General features: G+C 44.8%; 1 protein-coding gene across 1 annotated transcript in view; it reads right to left on the bottom strand.

Annotated features, from left to right (window-relative positions):
• ADAM17 (ADAM metallopeptidase domain 17) overlaps window positions 1-19,247 on the bottom strand; it is a 33,118-nt gene extending 13,871 nt beyond the window's left edge. The window contains exons 1-6 of the mRNA XM_048936932.1: window positions 18,989-19,247; window positions 5,298-5,430; window positions 4,286-4,419; window positions 3,315-3,403; window positions 1,621-1,789; window positions 708-838 (exon numbers count right to left, since the gene is read on the bottom strand). Coding sequence (XP_048792889.1) covers window positions 708-838; window positions 1,621-1,789; window positions 3,315-3,403; window positions 4,286-4,419; window positions 5,298-5,430; window positions 18,989-19,085 — 753 coding nt within the window. The 5' untranslated portion in view covers window positions 19,086-19,247. The remainder of the gene's footprint in view (window positions 1-707; window positions 839-1,620; window positions 1,790-3,314; window positions 3,404-4,285; window positions 4,420-5,297; window positions 5,431-18,988) is intronic.
• Between the last annotated feature and the right edge of the window lie 528 nt (window positions 19,248-19,775).

The raw sequence follows: 19,775 nt of genomic DNA, 5'->3' as shown, positions 1-19,775 counted from the left end.
ATCATATGTCAGACGCTGAGATAAACTCTGCAAATAGATGAACTAAGACTCAATAACCTGGAGAACGTAAACATTTCTGGGAACAGAGAGGTTGAAAAGACAGGAAAGACGGCACAGAGTGATCAGTACATCAAAGATTCAGACTCAGAAAGAGACTCATGAGAAACAACACATCATCACAAGTGGTTTCACTTCTTACTCTCTCATGTCCCAGAAGCCATACTCTCCACTCCTGCTGTAGGCAGGTGTTCTATTTCACAACTACACATGCAACCAAACTACTTGCTTACTGCTCTTATCTCAAAGTTTTGTTGTTCTGGACAGAGAATCTTGGATGAAGTTGAAAAACTATACAAGTTGTTTTTGCCTCCTGTGTGAACTTTAAACACGTTTGGACCATTTACACCAGAATTCAAAGTCCAAGAGAATCTACAACTCCAATCAAAAAACTGTTTTTCTTTATGAGAAAACAGCATAGCTACCAGCAGCATGCAAAGGGAAGGGATCTGAAAACTGAAGACTACTTCATTACAGTATCACCACTACAAAATATTTTTAATGCACGATTTAGCATTTCCCAGGTAAAAAGCACACAGGTGTGATGTACATATGCTGTAAAAGATCTGTATTAGCTCTATGTTGTTTAACTACTGAATCACTTTTTTCTTTTCTCCATTTGCTCCAACAAATTTGAACAGAGAACCTACCAAATAGTTTATAGTAGTGCTCTCTTCCCCACGGCCCATGTACTTGAAAAACCGATGGTCTGCCACTACCAACATCTTGCACGTATCTTTGGAGCTGTCTGGAATGGCTCTTTTCTCCCGGTGGATGCTGGCTAATGGGCATTAAAAAAAAATAAAAATAAACATTCAACAAGCTGTCTATGGCTGTGCCTGATGTCTTTATTTGAGACTTGAACAAGAGACAGGGTGGGATTTTTGGGTTGTCTGATTTTGGGTGGACGTGAGGACTCTTGAATTTGTCTTCATAACAGTCCTCAGACTTGCTGTAAGAAATGGAATGTACAGTAATGAAATAGAGCTGCTCAATACATTTACCTACAGAGTTTTTAACATCATCAGTCTCTGTCCTAACAACACTTCTTTCTGTCCCCAGTCATTACCCCCATCCCTGCTGATGCAGTAGAAGATAGAGGAAAGTGAGACTCAAAGACTCATCACAGCTCAAGAGGCATTATTACAGTGGCCACAGACATCAAATGGGCCCTAGAGAGCACAAGTATAAGTTTGTTTTAGTGCTCACCTTAAAAAGCCTACGAACCTTGTTGTGAGCTGTCACAACAAACACTACCAAGGAAAGAGCTTCCTGTATTTCACTTACATTTGGATAGATCCAGTCATCCTTTTAGCAAGCCAGGAAGAAACATACTGCTAAGGACAGCTTATTCTTTTCAGCATTATGGGTTTTGTTGTATGGGGGAGAGAGGGAAAGAGGGCATTAAAACAGGCACTGCTTTCCCTCCTGAACCAGTGACTTCAAAGAATTAAACCAGCAGCAACAGAGATTATTGCCCAGGTTGTGATCTCACTTGCTTACACAAATGGAATTCAAGTATTCATTTGGAAGGTCCTGCTCTCCCAGGGTATGGATCCTTACCTTCATTTTGCTTACTCTCTTCCAGTCCTTTAGGTAAAAGATCCTCTTCATTCAGCTTTAAATAACCACATACTTTGGGGGATTGCAGACGTGAGAAATCTTTAATATCTTCAGATCTGTAGACCAGCAATCTTTCATCTTGAACATTATCTATAAATCTCCACAGGGGCTGAGAGCACAAGAGCAGCAGAAACACAGATAGTTAGGAACACAGTCGGTGCAAAGACTTAAGTAGAATACACACATACACACACAGAGCCAAGTCTCCCCAGCTTTATGTGTACACATACACATGTACCTTGCTTTATAATAATTTTGTCCTTGGAAATAAGTCTCCCAACAAAACTACACTGCCAAGAAAAACATAAAAACAACCTAACTGCACAGCAGATGCATAGTGCCACTTCCCTATTATTATCTGTAAGTACCATCTACAGCAACACCAACAAAAAAAAACCAACACATGGGAGCAGTTCTTTGGGCAAGGCCAAGCAGCACAGACAGTCCAAAACCACCCTGCAGATCACTTGGCTCTGGGCTCCCTCTGGGCTTGAGGCAGCACTCTGAACTTGAGACAATTCTTATAAGCTGTGAAACTGAGGGCAAACACTCCGCATCCCAGGACAAGACAGGATGCACAAGGGATTTACATTAAGATTCCAAACCTTTCCCAGCAGTGAGGACCATGGAAGCAAAGAAAGCAACATTGGGACAGCTCTGTCAGCACTGCCTTTTGGGAATGGTCTTTGGCACCTACCAACTCTGACCACATGCAGGCATGATCTCAGGGTAGTGAGAGGCAAAGCTGACATGGGGATGTGTGGACAAGCTGTAGTCTCCACATGACTACTGCATGAGAAATTGAGACATGCTTATGTTATTCTTGGACCACAAACACTAAAAATGCTTTCTGTCATGATCAAACAGCTACTGTTTGCCCTTGATGTAAAGCACAAGGAGAATGGTTCGTGTATTCTAATCACATTTTTATACTTTAATAGGACCAGATTTCTCAAACTTACCTATAATTCTGATTATCCTTGGGTTAGGAGACAATTACAATATCCATACAACACTTAGCCACAATTACTGTTATTCATCCACTTTAACACAGCCTGTGTCTGGGAATACACTGCTTTGAACAAGTAATTAGGGTAGCCTTTAATTATACATTTGCTGATCTTTTATTTTAAATGAGTAGTTTAAAATAACACAATAAAAATGGTGAAAAACAGGAAGAAGGGAGCAGGGAAAAAGCAGATTTTTAAACAAAGCCCAGAGAGTGGGAAAAATTTCAAGACATAGCAAAGGCACAATTTTGGAAAGCTCACTAAGCCTCAGCTCTGCTCAGAAGGCTGTGCTGTTTGTTCTTCTCTAGGACGTGATCACCACTAATTACCAACGCTATCCACTTCGGTTTCTAAAATCTCTTCCTGTTTAAGATCTATCTTCTCTCTGATGGATCTAAAAGATGCAAATGCCACAGAATGGCAATCACTAATAAAATTCCATTTTTTCTGAAGTGAAAATGGTTTTCCATTTTAATTCCACCTTCCTACTAACTCTAAAACGAATACCACCACCACCACCAAGTCTATTTTGAGCTACAAAACTGTCACTGTGACTGGCTAGAAACAGAAACACCCACAGGAAAAAGAGATTTTTTGACTATTCCCCGTAACAGTAAGGCATACCTCTATATTATATTCTTCTCCATCAGTATTGATTCTTACAGTAAAGTCTTCATCCCCAATGTGTGCCACAACCTTGGAATTATGCTCCCCTTTGACACAGAGATTAAAAAAGAAAGTCAGCTCCATGTGCATGCATTCTTACAAAAACACTGATTCTACAAACACACTGATTTATTTTTTTATTTTATTTTTTAAACTTCAAGCCAGATGAACTTCCTCAGCCTCTGGAGAACATTCTAAAAAGAGAAAAAAAAGACATGAGCCAGCGCTCCTTCCTCCATCTTAACTTCTCAATGATCACAGGCATTAAGGCTTGGCTTTAACTGATAATTTCTGGGTGCTGTTGAGAAGGCCTTGGGGATTGGTTAAAAGGACATGGATAATTCTGGCAACAAAACCTGGATCTCACCATCAGCCAGCAATATCACAGCATCAGTGTGCATTCCAGTGGAAGAAATCCACCCCATCACAAAAACAACATAAAAATAAAACAACTCAGCAGAAGTGTCAGTGTTAGACCAAAGAGGGGCGAAACGCCCCTTGTTTCCAGAACAGCAGCCTCCTAAGAATCACATTAAAGTAGTTTAATGTAACAACATGGGCAACACTGCATCATCACTACCTGGGATTTGCTTTCTGTGACAAAAATACTGAAATCCCACATTCTCCATTATCATCTTAAAAAATAAACAAAGAAAATCACAAGCTGCTACCTGTGCAAACTTATATTCACGTGCTGCCAAGCTCAATGGAAGTCCAAAATCAGAAGCTTGGTACAACAGCTTAAAAAATAAACAAAAACAAACAAAAAAAACCAAACCACCAGAAAACCTGAAGGGCAGAAGAATCAAGTTTGCATATTCAACCTATCCATACTTGATTAAAATGAGTGTAACATAGCATTTACTGTGGCCAAGTGACTCAGCACAGCTGTGCTTTCTCAGCACTGACACAGACTGGTCCATACTAACCAACAACATGTCCAGTGAAAAAGTCTTGCCATTGAACATGATACTCCTTTTCCTTGCCTTCACCATCCACAATTAATGCTTGAAATTTTTCTGAAAAGTGTTCAGCAGTTGCAGTTAGGTATAATTTGAAGTGCCTGTAAAAGAATTTACTTCCATTTATTTTTAAGCAAAAGACAAACACAAAAGTTTTCATTTTTCTGAAGGTCCAAAAGAAGTTAAAAGCATTAACTCTGATGAGCAAAGTATAGAAGCATACACCACGTAATTCAGAACTGTAAATCATCAGTACATCTACAGAGCATTTTTAAGTGCTCAAGATGTTCAATTTTAAACAAAAAAAGAAACAAAAAAAACAACACAAGAGTCAAGGATTGCTCATGATTCACCTCCTCTATATGCATTCAAGCAAAACCTGACACTGCTAACATATTTAACCAAAGGAAAAGCTGGTAAGGGGATTTGTTCATCTATTTTAAGTTAAATTTTCTCAAAGCTCGCTTACTTTTCTTTTTAATCTCTTCCTCCCCTTTCACCAGTGCTTATAATTCACATCTGGTGAAAAGTAGTTTTCTTGAATGCAGAGTTTACGCGTGGTAGGAACAAGATTAAATCACTGCAAAAGAAAAACCTCTTGGGCAACAAAACACACTTTTCCCAAACTGAAGGTACAGATTCTCAGTAACCAAACGACAATCAAGTTAGACAGTGTTACCAAGATGAGGTAGAAGTGGTAAAATCCAACCCCATCTGTGACAGCAGTCTACCTGAAACTACACCTAAGAACAAAGCAAAAGCAAGCACAGACCTCTGCCATTTCAACAGCCAGAATCCTGACATAATTTTGTTTCCTCTGAGTCTCTCCGAAGCCATTCACACAGCCATGCAGACCAGTAACTTAAAAGAATGGGCCAGTCATGATAGAAACCACAGTGATAATTTCTGAGTTTGGAACTGTGTGTTATTCATCATAAACTGAAAGACAACATTATTTCATTGCTGATTATTTAATTACCTTTGCAGGGCTGAGAAACTTAAAAGCCTCTCTACATGAGTCTCAGGCTGGAGGTCTCTCTTCTTCAGTGAGTGCTGCTGGATACTGGACTGAGAAAGGATGTCATAATCTGAGAGCATGGATTCAACTGCATCTGGAAGAGAAACAGAAGGTTTGATAGCTTCAATAGGCTATTTCACAAATGCAGACATCAAACAGCAAACCAGGGCCTGCTATAGCAACATCACAGTTTGCTCTAATGTTAGGATAACTGTTGTACATTTCTGCAAAAGTACATTTTGTGCAGCCAAGTAGAAATCATAGCATGAAACAAAAGACGTGATCAGAGAGAAACAGAATTTAATTGACTTCTGAGAGAACTCTTAGAGCAACTAGGCCATCACTTTTACTGCTATGGCTGTGCAGAGCTCATGCCCTCCTGGAAAGCAAGCAGGAAAGAACACTCCCCACTGCTCTGGGATGAATAGCTTCTCATCTTCACCTGCTGTTCCCCATTCCATCCAAAGCAAAACATGATTCAAACCGAAGAAACTTCTACCAAATTCACAGCAGGTCAGGACTGCAGTTATTACCTCTTTATTCAACAGCAGCCAGAAAATAGATGGCTACATAGCTTCGTCCATCAGAAATAACAAGCCAGGCACCTCACACGAGGTATCCCCTCGTTCCCCAGTCACTTATCATCGAACAGAACTCTGACTTCCCTCCTCCAAACAAGAAAACTTCTTCAGAAGAAGGAGACAAAGGGCATGAAAACCATGCACAAATTACAAATTCAAGCCAATATTCAGCAGATGCTTGTAAATTTAACAAGTATACAAGCACCTCTGGCAAACAGCATTCACTCCAGCCAATAAGCCCTCCTGCACTCCTTTGCCAGACACAACAATTTGCACTTCTTCTTTCTGGAGCACTTTCTTTCTTTCTGAGATGTTTGCCTTTGCTTCCACAGGTGATAACAGATTCCTTGCTATTTGCAGGTTTCCACAGAGGCTCCTGCTTCCAGTTCACCATTTTCCTACCCTGTTCCAAACGAGGAGTCGGCCACTGGCTTACAGGAGGCAGAAGGACTTCTGTTCTTCCTCTGTTTTTAAAAATCTCCCTTTTTCTCCAAGTCCAGTTGTGCTTTAATGCGTAAGAATTTCCAGTACTTAAAAGGGAGTTCATAAGCAGGAGGGAGACTGACTTTTTACGTGTTCTGACAGTGATAGGACAAGGGGCAATGGTTTAAAACTAAAAGGGTGGGGCAGGGAACTGAGACTGAGTGGACTTTGAAGTCCCTTCCAATCTGAGCCATTCTGTGATTCTATCACACCCCTCTCAGCTCCTCACCAGGCCACATTACCAAAGCACCCCAAAGGACCCCACAGCCTGCTGACAGATGGCCAATCTGTCCTCATGCTCTCCCACCAGAAGCCACCAGGCCGCAGCTCCTGGAATGCTCCTTAGCACGTGGCCCCTCCCTGCCATTTGGCAACACAGGAAAGGCAGTGCAGATGCAATTCCCTGATTTCTGTTTACAACACACAGGTCGAAAGCACCTGCAATCGATTACCAAGCATCTCGGGTTATATGCAAAAGCAAATTTCCACCACCTTCCTTTGTGGGATGTTGTAACTGATTGCTTATGGCACAGCACCTTCTCGCAAGCAGCTGCACCTAGCAGGAGGAAACAAGATAAGAGAAACTCTAGTCTTAAACTCTTCTTAATTAAACCTGAGGCGCAGTGGCACTGCACTGTGCTGCTCGGGGCCTTGCACAGTAACTGCTGACCACGGTCTGCCCAAAGGGCACGGCCCCAGCTGCACAGCACAACCAGCCCTGCTGCCTTCTGCTCCTACTTGCAGAGCACTGCCCCAAAACCAGAGGAAAGCCACAGCTAAGAGCAAGATGCAGTCGCCTCCATGGCCAGTCAGAACGACCCGCATCTCGATTTTGTGACCTGCAGAGCCTGCTAGAGAAATTACGGTTTTGTTGAGTAGGCAGAGAACTTCAGAAGTCCCACTCCAGTCCCGCTCCACTCAGCAAGGGGTGAGTACAGAACACAGAGCTATGCGATGAGTAACATGTTCTGCTAGAGTAACAGCTGAAACGGGGCACTCCTACTTCCTGGGACACCAAAACAAGAATGCACTTGTTAACATTTCCTTCTTCCTAAATGTTTGCTTTCATTTTACTTGCAACATGTAATTAACTTCTAAGACATGCTGCTGCTAGACATAAATCAGTCAGCTAATTCAGGTATCAGACAGATGTGGAAATCGATAGATTCATAGCACACAAACCCCAGTTTTTCTGTTAAGATTTTCATACTGTGAAAATGAATTCACGCTCATGATTTATTAAACATAACAGATGAAGTGTCATTCTAAATGAAACACAGAGGTGTACAGAGCCCATCCGTAGGCAGCCTGTGGACAGAAGCCATCACGACCCCAGAGCTCACTATTTTTTATTTGAGTTTAATGATCCAACTGGCATTCCTGCTCCATTATCTCCACTGTGGTCCAAGAGTCACTCCCTGTGGGCTTCAGTGCACTGAGCTGACTCAGGTTTTCCTAAACCACATTCTAGTGGTTCTTTTCCTTCCATCCCCTCCTAGATTTCTGCATTCTTCTCTTTTTGGAGAGGGACGCCTTACCTCCAGCATTAAACTCTAACATTTACATCTTCATTTTCATTACCTTATGATAGCCAGCCTTCATCCCACGCACCTTCCCTGCCAGGGGAACCCATAAAACACACACTGAAAGCACTCAGGTTTGCAAGAGAAACAGTGAAAGAACATCGGTGACAGAGACGACAATCCAAAATCAAAGCAAACCCACAGCAGTGACTTGTCTTCTCCTCACAACTTGTGGTTCTTCCTTTTCCTTCACCCCATTTCAAGGCTAAGTTTACTGCCCCAAAACTATCCCTTAATACAGGAAAGTCTCTTCCAAGCAAACGATGGGCTAATGGGCATTGTACCAGACTACTCCATCAGCAAAGAGCTCAAGAATGTGCTGGCCAACACTTCAGTGGAATTGGAAGCCACTGCCTATTTTTTTCAAATAAGATGTTTCTCTTCTAGTATTCTGCTTCCAATTCAAATACCAATGGCATCTTTCCCCAACCACCCTGGCTTTCATAAGCAGAACAGTGAATTCCCATGATCTCATGCTCAATCTATGGCCCTGAAAGCAACAAGTAAATGAGGCAAGTCAGCCATTTCATAAGCATTCTTTTGAATTACATTATTTATGCAGAGGTTAAGCTTATCTAGAGACACAAATTTTGAAACTAGAAGACATAATTAATATCTTAAAAAATTCTCTTGATAGTTTTCTGATTACAGAAAATGTCTCTAGTTGAAATAAGAGATCCAGCAGCATTTAAAAATTTTACCTCCAGGAATTAAAAGTGACCAAAGGAGCTGCAGAGGAGTTTGCAGGAATAATTACAGTTATTATTCCTCCAACCATCCAACAAGAAATAAAAGCAGAAACAAATCTTATGTGAAGGGGCAGTGGGGCGGGATGACAAGCCTGGAGACAGCAGTCTGGGAGCAAGCACAACAAGCACTTGGCTGTGTGACTGTTAAACCACCTGGATCTCCTAACCTGGAAAAAAAGAAAAGGGCTCTTGTCCATGTTTTGTGTGGCACTCAGTGCCACCTGGGTCCTGAGCTCTAGCTGATTGCCAGCAAGCACCAAACACTCCCAGAAGCCGGTGAGCAGCTCACCAACAACTCTTCTGATTCAGCTGGACAATGATTCAATGGCTGAAGGGCTCCATATTCCTCATTAGGCCATCTGATGCTATTCTTCACACATCAAAACACATGAATTCAAGTGAGTAGAGACACTTCAGATGTAACTCACAGTCCTAAGCTAGACCAGAAAATACAATCCCAAGTCTTTCCAACCTTAGAAGAGGCAAACAAAGTCTGCAGCACCCCACCTAGAACAGTCGCTCTTGGGCTTGCAGTAACGTCCAGTCAGACTTTTTACACAGGCAGAAAGCAGTAAGACAAGGGGGAATGGTTTTAAACTGGAAGAGGGGAGACTGATGTTAGAGGTCTGATTTATCCCAGGTATTTCTACAAACTGGGGAAAGAGCTCCTTGAGAGCAGCCTGCAGAGAAGGGTTCTGGTGGACAAGAAGCTGGATATGAGCCAGCAGTGTGCGCTTACAGCCCAGAAGGCCAACTGTGTTCTGGGCTGCATTAAAGGGGCGGCCAACAGGGAGAGGGAGGTGATTGTACCCCTCTACTCAGCTCTTGTGAGGCCCCATCTGCAGCACTGCATCCGGCCTGGGGCCCCCCAGCACAGGAATCATAGAATCACCAAGGTTGGAAAAGACCTAAAAGATCATCCAGTCCAACCGTTCACCTATTCCCAGTAGCTCCCACTAAACCATGTCCCTCAACACAACATCCAGCCTTTCCTTGAACACCCCCAGGCTCAGTGACTCCACCACCTCCCTGGGCAGTCCATTCCAGTGCCTGACCACCCTTTCTGAAAAGTAATACTTCCTCATGTCCAGCCTGAATCTCCCCTGCCGTAGCTTGAAACCATTCCCCCTGGTCCTATCACTAATGACACAAGAGAAGAGGCCGACCCCCAGCTCACTACAACCTCCCTTCAGGAAGTTATAGAGAGCAATGAGGTCTTCCCTGAGCTCCTCTTCTCCAGGCTGAACATTCCCAGCTCCTTCAGCCTCTCCTCATATGGCCTGTGTTCCAGACCCCTCACCAGCTTTGTTGCCCTCCTTTGAACACGTTCCAGAGCCTCAATGTCTTTCTTGCAGTGAGGGGCCCAAAACTGGACACAGTACTAAGGAAGGACATGGAGCTGTTGCAGCGGGTCCAGAGGAGGGCCACTAAGACGATCAGAGGGCTGGAGCACCTCTCCTATGGGGAAAGGTTGAGGGAACTGGGCTTGTTTAGCTTGGAGAAGAGAAGGCTCTGGGGAGACCTCATTGTGGCCTTCCAGTACTTGAAGGGAGCGTATAAACAGGAGGGGGAATGGCTGTTTACGAGGGTAGGTTGTGATAGGACAAGGGGGAATGGTTTTAAACTGAGACAGGGGAGGTTTAGGTCAGATATTGGGAGGAAGTTTTTCACACAGAGGGTGGTGACGCACTGGAACAGGTTGCCCAAGGAGGTTGTGGATGCCCCATCCCTGGAGGCATTCAAGGCCAGGCTGGATGTGGCTCTGGGCAGCCTGGTCTGGTGGTTGGTGACCCTGCACATAGCAGGCAGGTTGAAACTAGATGATCTGGAACGAAATGAACTAAATTGTGGTCCTTTTCAACCCAGACCATTCGATGAGTTTATGATTATGATCCTATGTCAGAAGGCAAGTCTTTATCCAGAGGGTGGTGAGGCCCTGGCACAGCTGTCCAGAGAGCTGTGGGTGCCCCATTCCTGCAGTCGCTTAAGGCCGGGTTGAATGGGCTCTGGGCATCCTGAGCTGGTGGGGGGCAGCCAGCCCATGGCAGGGGTCAGAACTGGATGAGCTTTAAGGTCACTTCCAGCCCAACCATTCTGTGATTCTAGGATGAGATCCATCTGTGGGAAAGCTGTTCCACAGTCATTTGTTACACACGTTGTTACCTCTTCCTCCAGTACCTCTGGTACAGAGCCACTGCCAGACAGAAAACAAAGAGAACTGAAGCACTCTCACTTCATGTGAAAGAGCCCATGCATGCTCTTAATGGTTTCAAGAAATCATTTTACTTATTTCCTCCAAAACAACTGCTAATTTGCTCAGTGAGTATACATAAGAAGAACTTGTGAGAGAAACAGGTTCAAGAACTCAATAGGTGTCAGCCTGCTTATAAAACATTGCACAACAAAGGCTTTGACTGTTCAAACACATTTCTAGACAAACTCATCAATAAGACTAGCCAGCCACATCAGCAGTGCTAATGCTGAGCATTCCAAAAGGCAAGTTTTCGAGCCGTCCCTAACTCTAACAAAATTGCTAAACCACATCAGAAAGGAGTGCCTGAACTTAGTCACCATGCAGCCAGACAAAGCCTCCAGGTGCACTTACCTCCCAGCCTGAGGGCTGTGTAAGGCAGGCAGCAGATTTACTGCCTCTCCAATGAAGAAAACTGATCTGCCTTTCCTGCAGTTTTAACTACCTTATTCACAGGACACTTTCAGAAGTGGAAGAGCTAGAAGTCTGCAAAACAACCTTTAGCTCATCTCAGGAAAAACTTGCTCATACAGCTGTACCCTTATACTACTCCAATGCTTTTCTGTACAGGGAAACATTCATCAATTTCAGGGCAGTATTTTTCTTTAAGAGTGCAGATTTTATTTGGCAGACACCGCACAGATTATTATGCTGCTACTTCTGGTTATTTTGAACACAGCTGAATCCCCCCTTTCCCCCTCAAGTGGCTTCTGTATGTTACCTCACAAACTGCCAACCTTGGAAATTTTCTCCTTCACTACACACCTCGTAAATTGAGGCCAGGTAGGAACAAGAGCATTTTCTGTTTGATTTCTCCATGTGCAAGCAGAGAGTACTTTCTGGAGGAAAAAAAAAGGCAATACCTGATCAAATATTGACATTATGAAGATAAGAAAGCCCCCTGAACTAACAATCTCACATTCAAAATGAAACAGGACAATACAACTGTCTTGTCTTGAACCAGAACAGCACATGACGCTCAAAAAACCCTAAATCACATGCTTTCATATGTCCTGCTGACAAGAAGAGCCAAGTCACAAGATGCAGTCTTCTCATTTATCCGGCTCTCCAGAAACTGTCAGTCTCACTACTGAGCTTGCAAACCACAAAACCCTGCTGCTTCCCAAATAAATAAATACTAAAAAAAAAGAGTGGAACTGATTCCAAGCAGAGATTAATTACTGTGTGGGCTACTGTGGTGAGATTAGTCCCCTCCTCTCTGACTGCACTTTTCCTTTTGGACATTACTTTGCACTCGCTCGGATGTGGCCTTCCAAAACTGAAGGCATATCATAGCACTGAGGGGCAGAGCTTGACAGTTTCAGCAAAAATCTGTAAGATAAAAAAGGAAGGCAGGGAATGCAGAGGATACTAAAAACTTGCTCAACATCTCGTTAATTGCAGATCAAAACTGAGTGGGAGGCTGCCACAGGTGCCTCCCTGCAGAACAGAGCCTTCTTCCCCTCTCAGCCCCTAGGCCATGTACCTGTGTAGGTTAATGCAGGTTTCAAGGAGGAAAAAAGGATAATACTAAAAGCAGCACAGGAAGGCAAGGCAAGAGATTAGGACATGAACCACACAAACATGAGCTGAAAAGTGGAGAAGTTGCAGGCAGACAAACAGTACAGTCACATACATCTGCAGGAATGGCAAGCATCAGGAAGATAATCAGAACCACCGGTGTCCAGAGGACTGCAGGAAATCCCCACACTGAGCACGTTAACCCAGAGCAGAAGAGTGAAACTGGGATGAGTCACTGCTGCCATCAGCCACGAACAGCACTACCCAGCTGTCAGTTTTTAACTGTGGGAGAAAAGAAAAAAATACTACAAAGAGCAACCTTGAATGCAAGGCGATGTTCCACTTTTGGTCGCTCATAGTACTTACATGTGTAAACCAAAGCCACATAACCAAACGGATACGTTCTCACAACAAAAATCTTGCAGTAGTTAGTTTGTAACAACTGCAGTGCTGAGGTTCTTCTCTTAGCTGACTTTAAGTACTTGTCTGCAGAATTATACTTCCATCATATTTAATTGTTTTTCTCAGTTGAAAATTAGAATGTTGACTGATTCACATGAATAAGAGAAGACAAGCCACAAGAAGTACTTTAGGCAAGGCTCTGGGGCTACAGGGGTGCCCTGTGTTAGCACACAGCGGAGCAAGCTGGCTCCCTGCAGCCCATGGGCACCAAGCAGAGCAGATCTCCACACGCAGAAGTGGCTGTTGCACAGAGGAGACTGCAGCCCATGGATATGTACGTCTGCAGGAGTAACCCCCAGCTGGAGCTGCTGCCCACTGAGAGCAGCCTGTAGTGGCGCAGGAGGACTGGGGGAGCTGCTACCTGCAGGGCCCTGTGCTGAAGCAATCCTTGAAGGGTGGGCCCTGTGGTACAGAGCCATGCCAGAGTATTGCTCGGAGAGCTGCAGCCTATGGGAAGCCCAGGTGGGATCAGCTCAGGAAGGACAGCATCCTGTGGGAGGGACCTACAAGGTGCAGAGAGTGACTGAGGAGGAGTAGCAGAGATGAAGCGTTATGACTGACCACAGCCCCCACTCCCTTGCATGTGGGGGAGAACAGGAGAAGCCTGTTAGTAACAGGCTATAAACTGTATTACTCTCACTGTACTGAGTCTGTTTCAGCCATGACAATAACTGGTAGGTGATCCCTCTGTCCTTATCTCAGCCCTTGAGCCCTTTTCCACCGTATTTTCTGCCCCTCTTCCTTTGAGGAGGAGGAATAACGCAGCAGTTCAGCTGACCCTCAGGGTAAAACCACCACAGTTAAGTACCTCTACAGAAACATCCACCAAAACACAGCAAAAAAATCAGCAACGATTTACGTTCAGTAAGACAGGCCATGTCTACATGAAGCATTTGCTGTTTGCATGGGAGACAAAGTGGACAGGAGACCATAACTGTACAGGTTTACTACAGCCTGTAACGCTACCTGTGGAAAACACTGCAATGACCAAAACCATCGCACAGCACCCTGGGCTGGAATCACACACCAAACACACTGCTGCTCAGGCTGCACGTTCTTGGATTCTCCTCTGTGTGGTACACTGTGATGCACACCACCAAACTTCAGCTTTTGGAGTGAAACTGCTATGCCAGCTCAAACCAAAATAGCTGTTTTGCTATACAGAACATTAAAATAGGATAAGAAACACCAATGGAATGACAGAGCACGGAACTACTTACATTATTTGCCTCTTACCTAGGTCTTGCCCCATTTTCTAACACACACACTTCCACCCAGAAGAACAAAGTTTAACCTCTATTAAACTTTGGCTTCAAGCTGCGCCAGGGGAGATTGAGGCTGGACGTTAGGAAATACTACTTTTCTGAAGGAGGCACTGGAACGGGCTGCCCAGGGAGGTGGTGGAGTCACCGACCCTGGAGGCGCTCAAGGAACGTTTGGATTTTGTGTTGAGAGATATGGAACTATTGGTGATAGGTGGATGGTTGGACTGGATGATCTTGTAGCTCTTTTCCAACTTCAGTGATTCTATGATTCTGTGTTTCTGTGAACCTTGCATAAGGATTTTGTCAGCAATTATCTCACTGCACACTCCTGACATGAAGGTAAACTTCCAGCCCCTTCCCTCCTGTACAGATATACAGATATGTTCTTGGCTTTAAGGACTTTCTGTGCCTTGTCCCACTGAGGGTGATGGATAATTCAAAATTGACTGTGGATGATTTATGCTGCCTTCTGCATCACTAAGCTAAGTTTATCCATCATCACCACCATTTTTTTTTTTTATTCAGTAAGTCATAAATTATGGTCTTCTAATGTATGTCACACAGATCCTTACTGAACAATTTTAATCAGTCATTTCTTTATCTGATGCAATTCATTTTGAGCTGTGTGCGGTCTTTGAGAAGTACTGAGATAAAACAACTCAAGGCCAGATTATCTGCCTCAGAATCTCTTATTGATCTGTTCTATATTGCATAAGTGAGCAATTCAAAGAATGTTGCCTGCCCAAGACAGCAACAGCTATTGCATTTCTCCCTGCCTAGCTTATATTTAGAGATCTCGAGAAATGTTAGACTAAGTCAGATGTTGCATACAGCAGATTACATTCTAGGCAATCCTGAGTAGGTACATAACACTCTGTGGCAATGTGCTGCAATGGAAAACGGACTGAAGTAATACAGTTATGGCAAAACAGTCAACAACACTGAAGCTGGATATTTGTGCTGTTCTTTTCAAGTACATTAAGCCCCGTTATCATTCAGACATGTCTGAGCTCCAACAAACAGCGTAAATATTTAATAGTTATAAAAGGTTATCTTCAGAGATAAAGGACAAATGAAAAAAAAAAAAAAAGTAAGAGCTGGCATTAAATTTTCAAAGGCAAAACCATAATAAGTCATTGTATTGACCAGTAGAAAATCACAGAACATCCCAAGTCGGCAGGGACCCACAACTGAGTCTAACCTCCAGCTCCACACAGGACCAGCCAAAATCAAACCCTGTATCTGAGAGCAGTGTCCAGATGCTCCTTGAACTCCAGCACTCGGGGCCGTGCCCACAGCCCTGTGCAGCCTGGTCCATGCCCAATGCCTTCTGGTGCAGAACCCACCCCTAACCCCCAGCTGCCCCCCAACACAGCTCCATGCCCTTCCCTCGGGCCCTGCTGCAGTCACACAGAGCAGAGCTCAGCGCTGCTCCTCCACTCCCTGTGAGGAACACCACTTCCACACAAACTGGAAGCAATTCAAACTGAGGCTGATGTGCTCCTACCTCCAATCCTCAGCCTGTGCACAATCTCTCCCCATTCCACATGCATAGGGCAGTCACACTGTCAGTGAGTACAGGGAGCAAATGGCACACACTACCCCAACAGAGACACTGTGCCCCTTGCCAAAAGATGGCGATCAGCTTCCAGGCAGCTCAGCTCCATGCATGCACTCACAAAAATGAGGAAGGGATCAGAAAGCAGGATTGTGGCAGTCCCAATTTAGGTCAGTTTGAACTGCTGGAGCACCACACCCTAACATTCTTTCAGCTGAAAAATGCTAGGAAATGACACAAGTCTTTTTCATCAACGTATTCTATTCTGTCAAATTCTGTTTTCACTCAATAATACTTTTTCCTTGCTGAAATAAATAAGCTTTTAAAGAGATGAGCAATAAAGCTCTTAGCCATGAAACAACAACCCTTGAACTTCATGAAGGAGGCTACTTGTCAGAGCTGTGAATTATTTCACTCTAGAAAACTCAACCTCAGGTTAACCAGAACAAAGAAGTTATTGCAAAGAAGAGATGACATTTCAGAAAACTGAGCTGTGTGTAAAGTTAGGGAAACAGAACTCCAACGAAAGATGAACATAAAATCAGAGTGAAATAGGCAAAAAGGTTTTGAAGAGCAGTTTGTCAAAAACAAAGCTACCATCTGAAACAGCCATTACTATCACCAAAAGAACAATCCAGAGAAATAATCAAAGGGGCCCCTAAAACTAAGCTGCAAAGATGACCCCCAAGAATGAACGCTAAAGAACTGCACCAAAAAAGAACCAAAAAAATCACTGACTTTTGCTTCCCTGACAAACAGATAACAACAACAAAGTGAGAACTACTAGACCTGTGGCTAAATAAGATAGCAGTGAGCAGCCTCCATAAGTCTTTATGGAATTAGCAGTAACTTATTAGCCTTCTGAAAGGAGAAAATGCATGGATAAGCATAACACAATTAACTGAGCCTATCTGGATTTATAAAAATTTTAGATGAGCTCCCTCACAAAATGCTTTTACAGATTCAATTTACTGAGTGATAGAACAACAAAATGCTTCATGAAATTCAGTGTGTGAGATAAATGCAAGAAAAAAAAGCCTTACTAGTGCAAAGTACTTCAGCATAGTTGCTGCTACTTAAGGAAAAGGTCTTGGAATGACTACTAAACAACAAAAAGAGAGGCCAAAATAAAAAGCATTCATCACTGTGCTTCATCATTAGTAACCCACGGCATCTCTGTATCATAAATGCTGGCTGCAGTTCTAGCATGCCATGCATCTCACATAAATAAAAACCCATACCAATACAGGGCATATACATGAAAGGAACAGAGACCAGTAAACTCGTGAACTTTTTCTCACGCTAAGAATTATTACACAGACCAAGCTTCTGTCGCTTGTACAAAAAAAAAAAGAAAAAAAAAAAAAGACAAAGGTGACAGATTATAAATGTCTGCAAGTCACTACAGTATGGGGAAAATGACTAATTGTTCCATATCCTCTATTTCTGGCAACAGAACCCAAGAGTGACAGTTTAGAAGCAAGTAGAAGAAAGGAGTTTCTCCTCCACACATCACTTAATAAAATGGAAGAGCTCATAGTCTGGGCATGGTGGTACAGAGGCCTGGAACACAAAAGAATCAGGTAAGGTTACACAAGTTTGTAGCAATTGGGTTCTTTAGAAGGCGTAACATCTGATGGCCCCAGATGTGACCTCTGCCTGAAGAAGCCCCTGACCTTGATGCTAAAGGGATGTGCTGTATTTGTTGCATTTTGCTACACTTCCTGGAACATCCCCTGCTGGGTGCTCTCCCCACCTGCTTCCCGCAGTGACTAACTGCTGTGGCCTGCACTGAACAAAAAGTCAACCGCAGGTGTGGGAGAGTGACAGAGGCACAGGCTGGTACCTGCCAGGTATCCAAGATCTACACAAGGAGGTGGGCCCAAGGCAGTCACCACTGGCACCTGGAGACATCAGAGTGGGCAATGAGCGACTGCAGCCTCTGCTTCTCTACAGGGAGAAGCTCATGCTCATCACAGAGATCTGCAACATCTTTATGTGGGAGATGACACAGTGTTTTTGCGTAAGTAATAGAATGTTGAACCAAAGGGACATACCTCAGGACCCTTGATACAAGGTAAGGTTTGATTGTGGTTAACGAATAAAGTGTGCACATTGAGAGATAAGAGGAGACTGTCAGGCAGGTTAATCTGTGTACTCTCCTCCCTTGGGGATATCAGTGGGGGAGAGTGAGCTACCAAAGGTAAAGGCTGTAAGACACACATACGCACCCAGAACTGCATAAGAAGAAACAAACTTATCTGGCAGGTACATGGTGGGAGATCAGGCAACTGCTTTATGGATTCCACTTACTTGAAGAAACAAAGAGAAACAGACTTTGTCAACTGCGTAGGGGACGTGCGTGCAAAGAATGTGAACCTGGCAGCAGAGAAAGTGTGAGAGCAACAGATGTGCTTTTGCAACTGAAAAAACCCACCGACCAGCTAGGATACCAGCTAAGCTTGGATAGGTAGATACGTAGCAGAAAGCAAGAGGCTCCAGTGTCAAGATTAGGGAAATGGATGGGGCAGACAAGATAAATATTTACAAAACTAGCAGAGGTCAGGAGGTAACAAATTATGGAGTGATAATGGGAGGGAGATAGCAAGCTTTGGATAGATGGTGAACCTGGAGTACTCAATCAAGGATGAAACAGGAGGCACACTCAGTGTCAGCAGATAGGGGATATAAGGCCATGATGTGTATCTGGTTGTGCACTCTGCTTGCAGGACACCTACCACTGCAATCGCAAATTAAAACTTCTTCACAAGAGACCCGGTCTCCAAGAAATCATTTGAATTATTTCTCACGTTTATTCCAAAGTAAGCGCTCAGGTACGGGAGCTAGACAAAACAGCCTTTCTCCACATTAAGCTCCGTAGAAGCCACCTTCAGCTCCAGCAGCTTCACGCTCTCCGCAGTGGCAACTCCTAACAGAGCCACGAAGGGACAACGTTCACAGGACCGCCCGCGCTACCCCTGCTGCGAGGAACCCTGTGGGCACACAGCGGAGGCACGGCGCTCTCTCCGCACCGAGGCCCAGCGCTTCGCACCGGCGGCAGCGGGACCGCAGGGCCTCCGGCAGCCCCAGCCCTGCCCTCACGGCCCTCCCCGTTCCGCTCAGCGCAGGGCAGCCGCTCTCCCTTACACGTACCCAGGCCGCGGCAGCGCTCCCCACCTCCTCCCTCCCCGCCCCTTACCGTAGCGCAGCTCTCGCGGCGGCCGCCCCAGCGCCCGCAGCCCGCCCGGCGCCCAGAGCAGCATCAGGGCAGAGACCAGCCACAGCCGGAGCCTCATGGTCCGAGCGCGCGGCTCCCTCCCGCTCCTCCGTCCGCCCGCTCCTCCGTTCCGCCGCTCACATTCGGTCCGGCCAACTTCGCGCTCCGCCCGCCCGCAGCACCTCACGCCGCCCCGGGCCCGCCGCCCTCCAGGGCCCGTACCCGGAAGCGCGGCCCCGCGCGGAGCACTGTGGGTGCGGGCGGAGCCGCCATCTTAGGCGGCGCTGCGCTGCTTCTCGGGTGGCTGTCCGAAGTGTGCGTCAGCTCTCACGATGGGGGATGTTCGTTGCTCTTCTATGAGCTCTTCCAATTCTACTAGATAGCGGGATGGGCACAGCGTGCAGTGTTGAAGATACGGGCGTGCACTGGATATACAAAGCGGCACATTTGCTTTTTGTGCTCTCGATGTTGGTGGCTTTTTTTTCCTAAATATTAATGTGGTTCACTGTGCTGTTGAATGCTGCTGAGCACTGAGCTGCCACTGTCCTACAGACACCTACTGGGGTTGCAAGATCTCACTCCTCAAGTGCAGTGGTCTGTGCAAAATGGTCTGTTATTCTTGTAGTATGGAATTCTTTTTTCCTTGCTTGCATCACTTTGCATCTCTCAGTACTGAAAATCATCTCTTTTATGGCCAGCCACTGAAGGCTCAGGTCAGCTACCCAGATGGGAGTTCTGCTTCAGATCAGAGGATGATAGTATGGTTTGG

This window comes from Lagopus muta, chromosome 2 (assembly GCF_023343835.1).
Source record: "Lagopus muta isolate bLagMut1 chromosome 2, bLagMut1 primary, whole genome shotgun sequence".
Lineage (NCBI taxonomy): Eukaryota > Metazoa > Chordata > Aves > Galliformes > Phasianidae > Lagopus > Lagopus muta.
The sequence above is the reverse complement of the archived record's forward strand: the minus strand, read 5'-3'. Positions and strand labels throughout refer to the sequence as shown.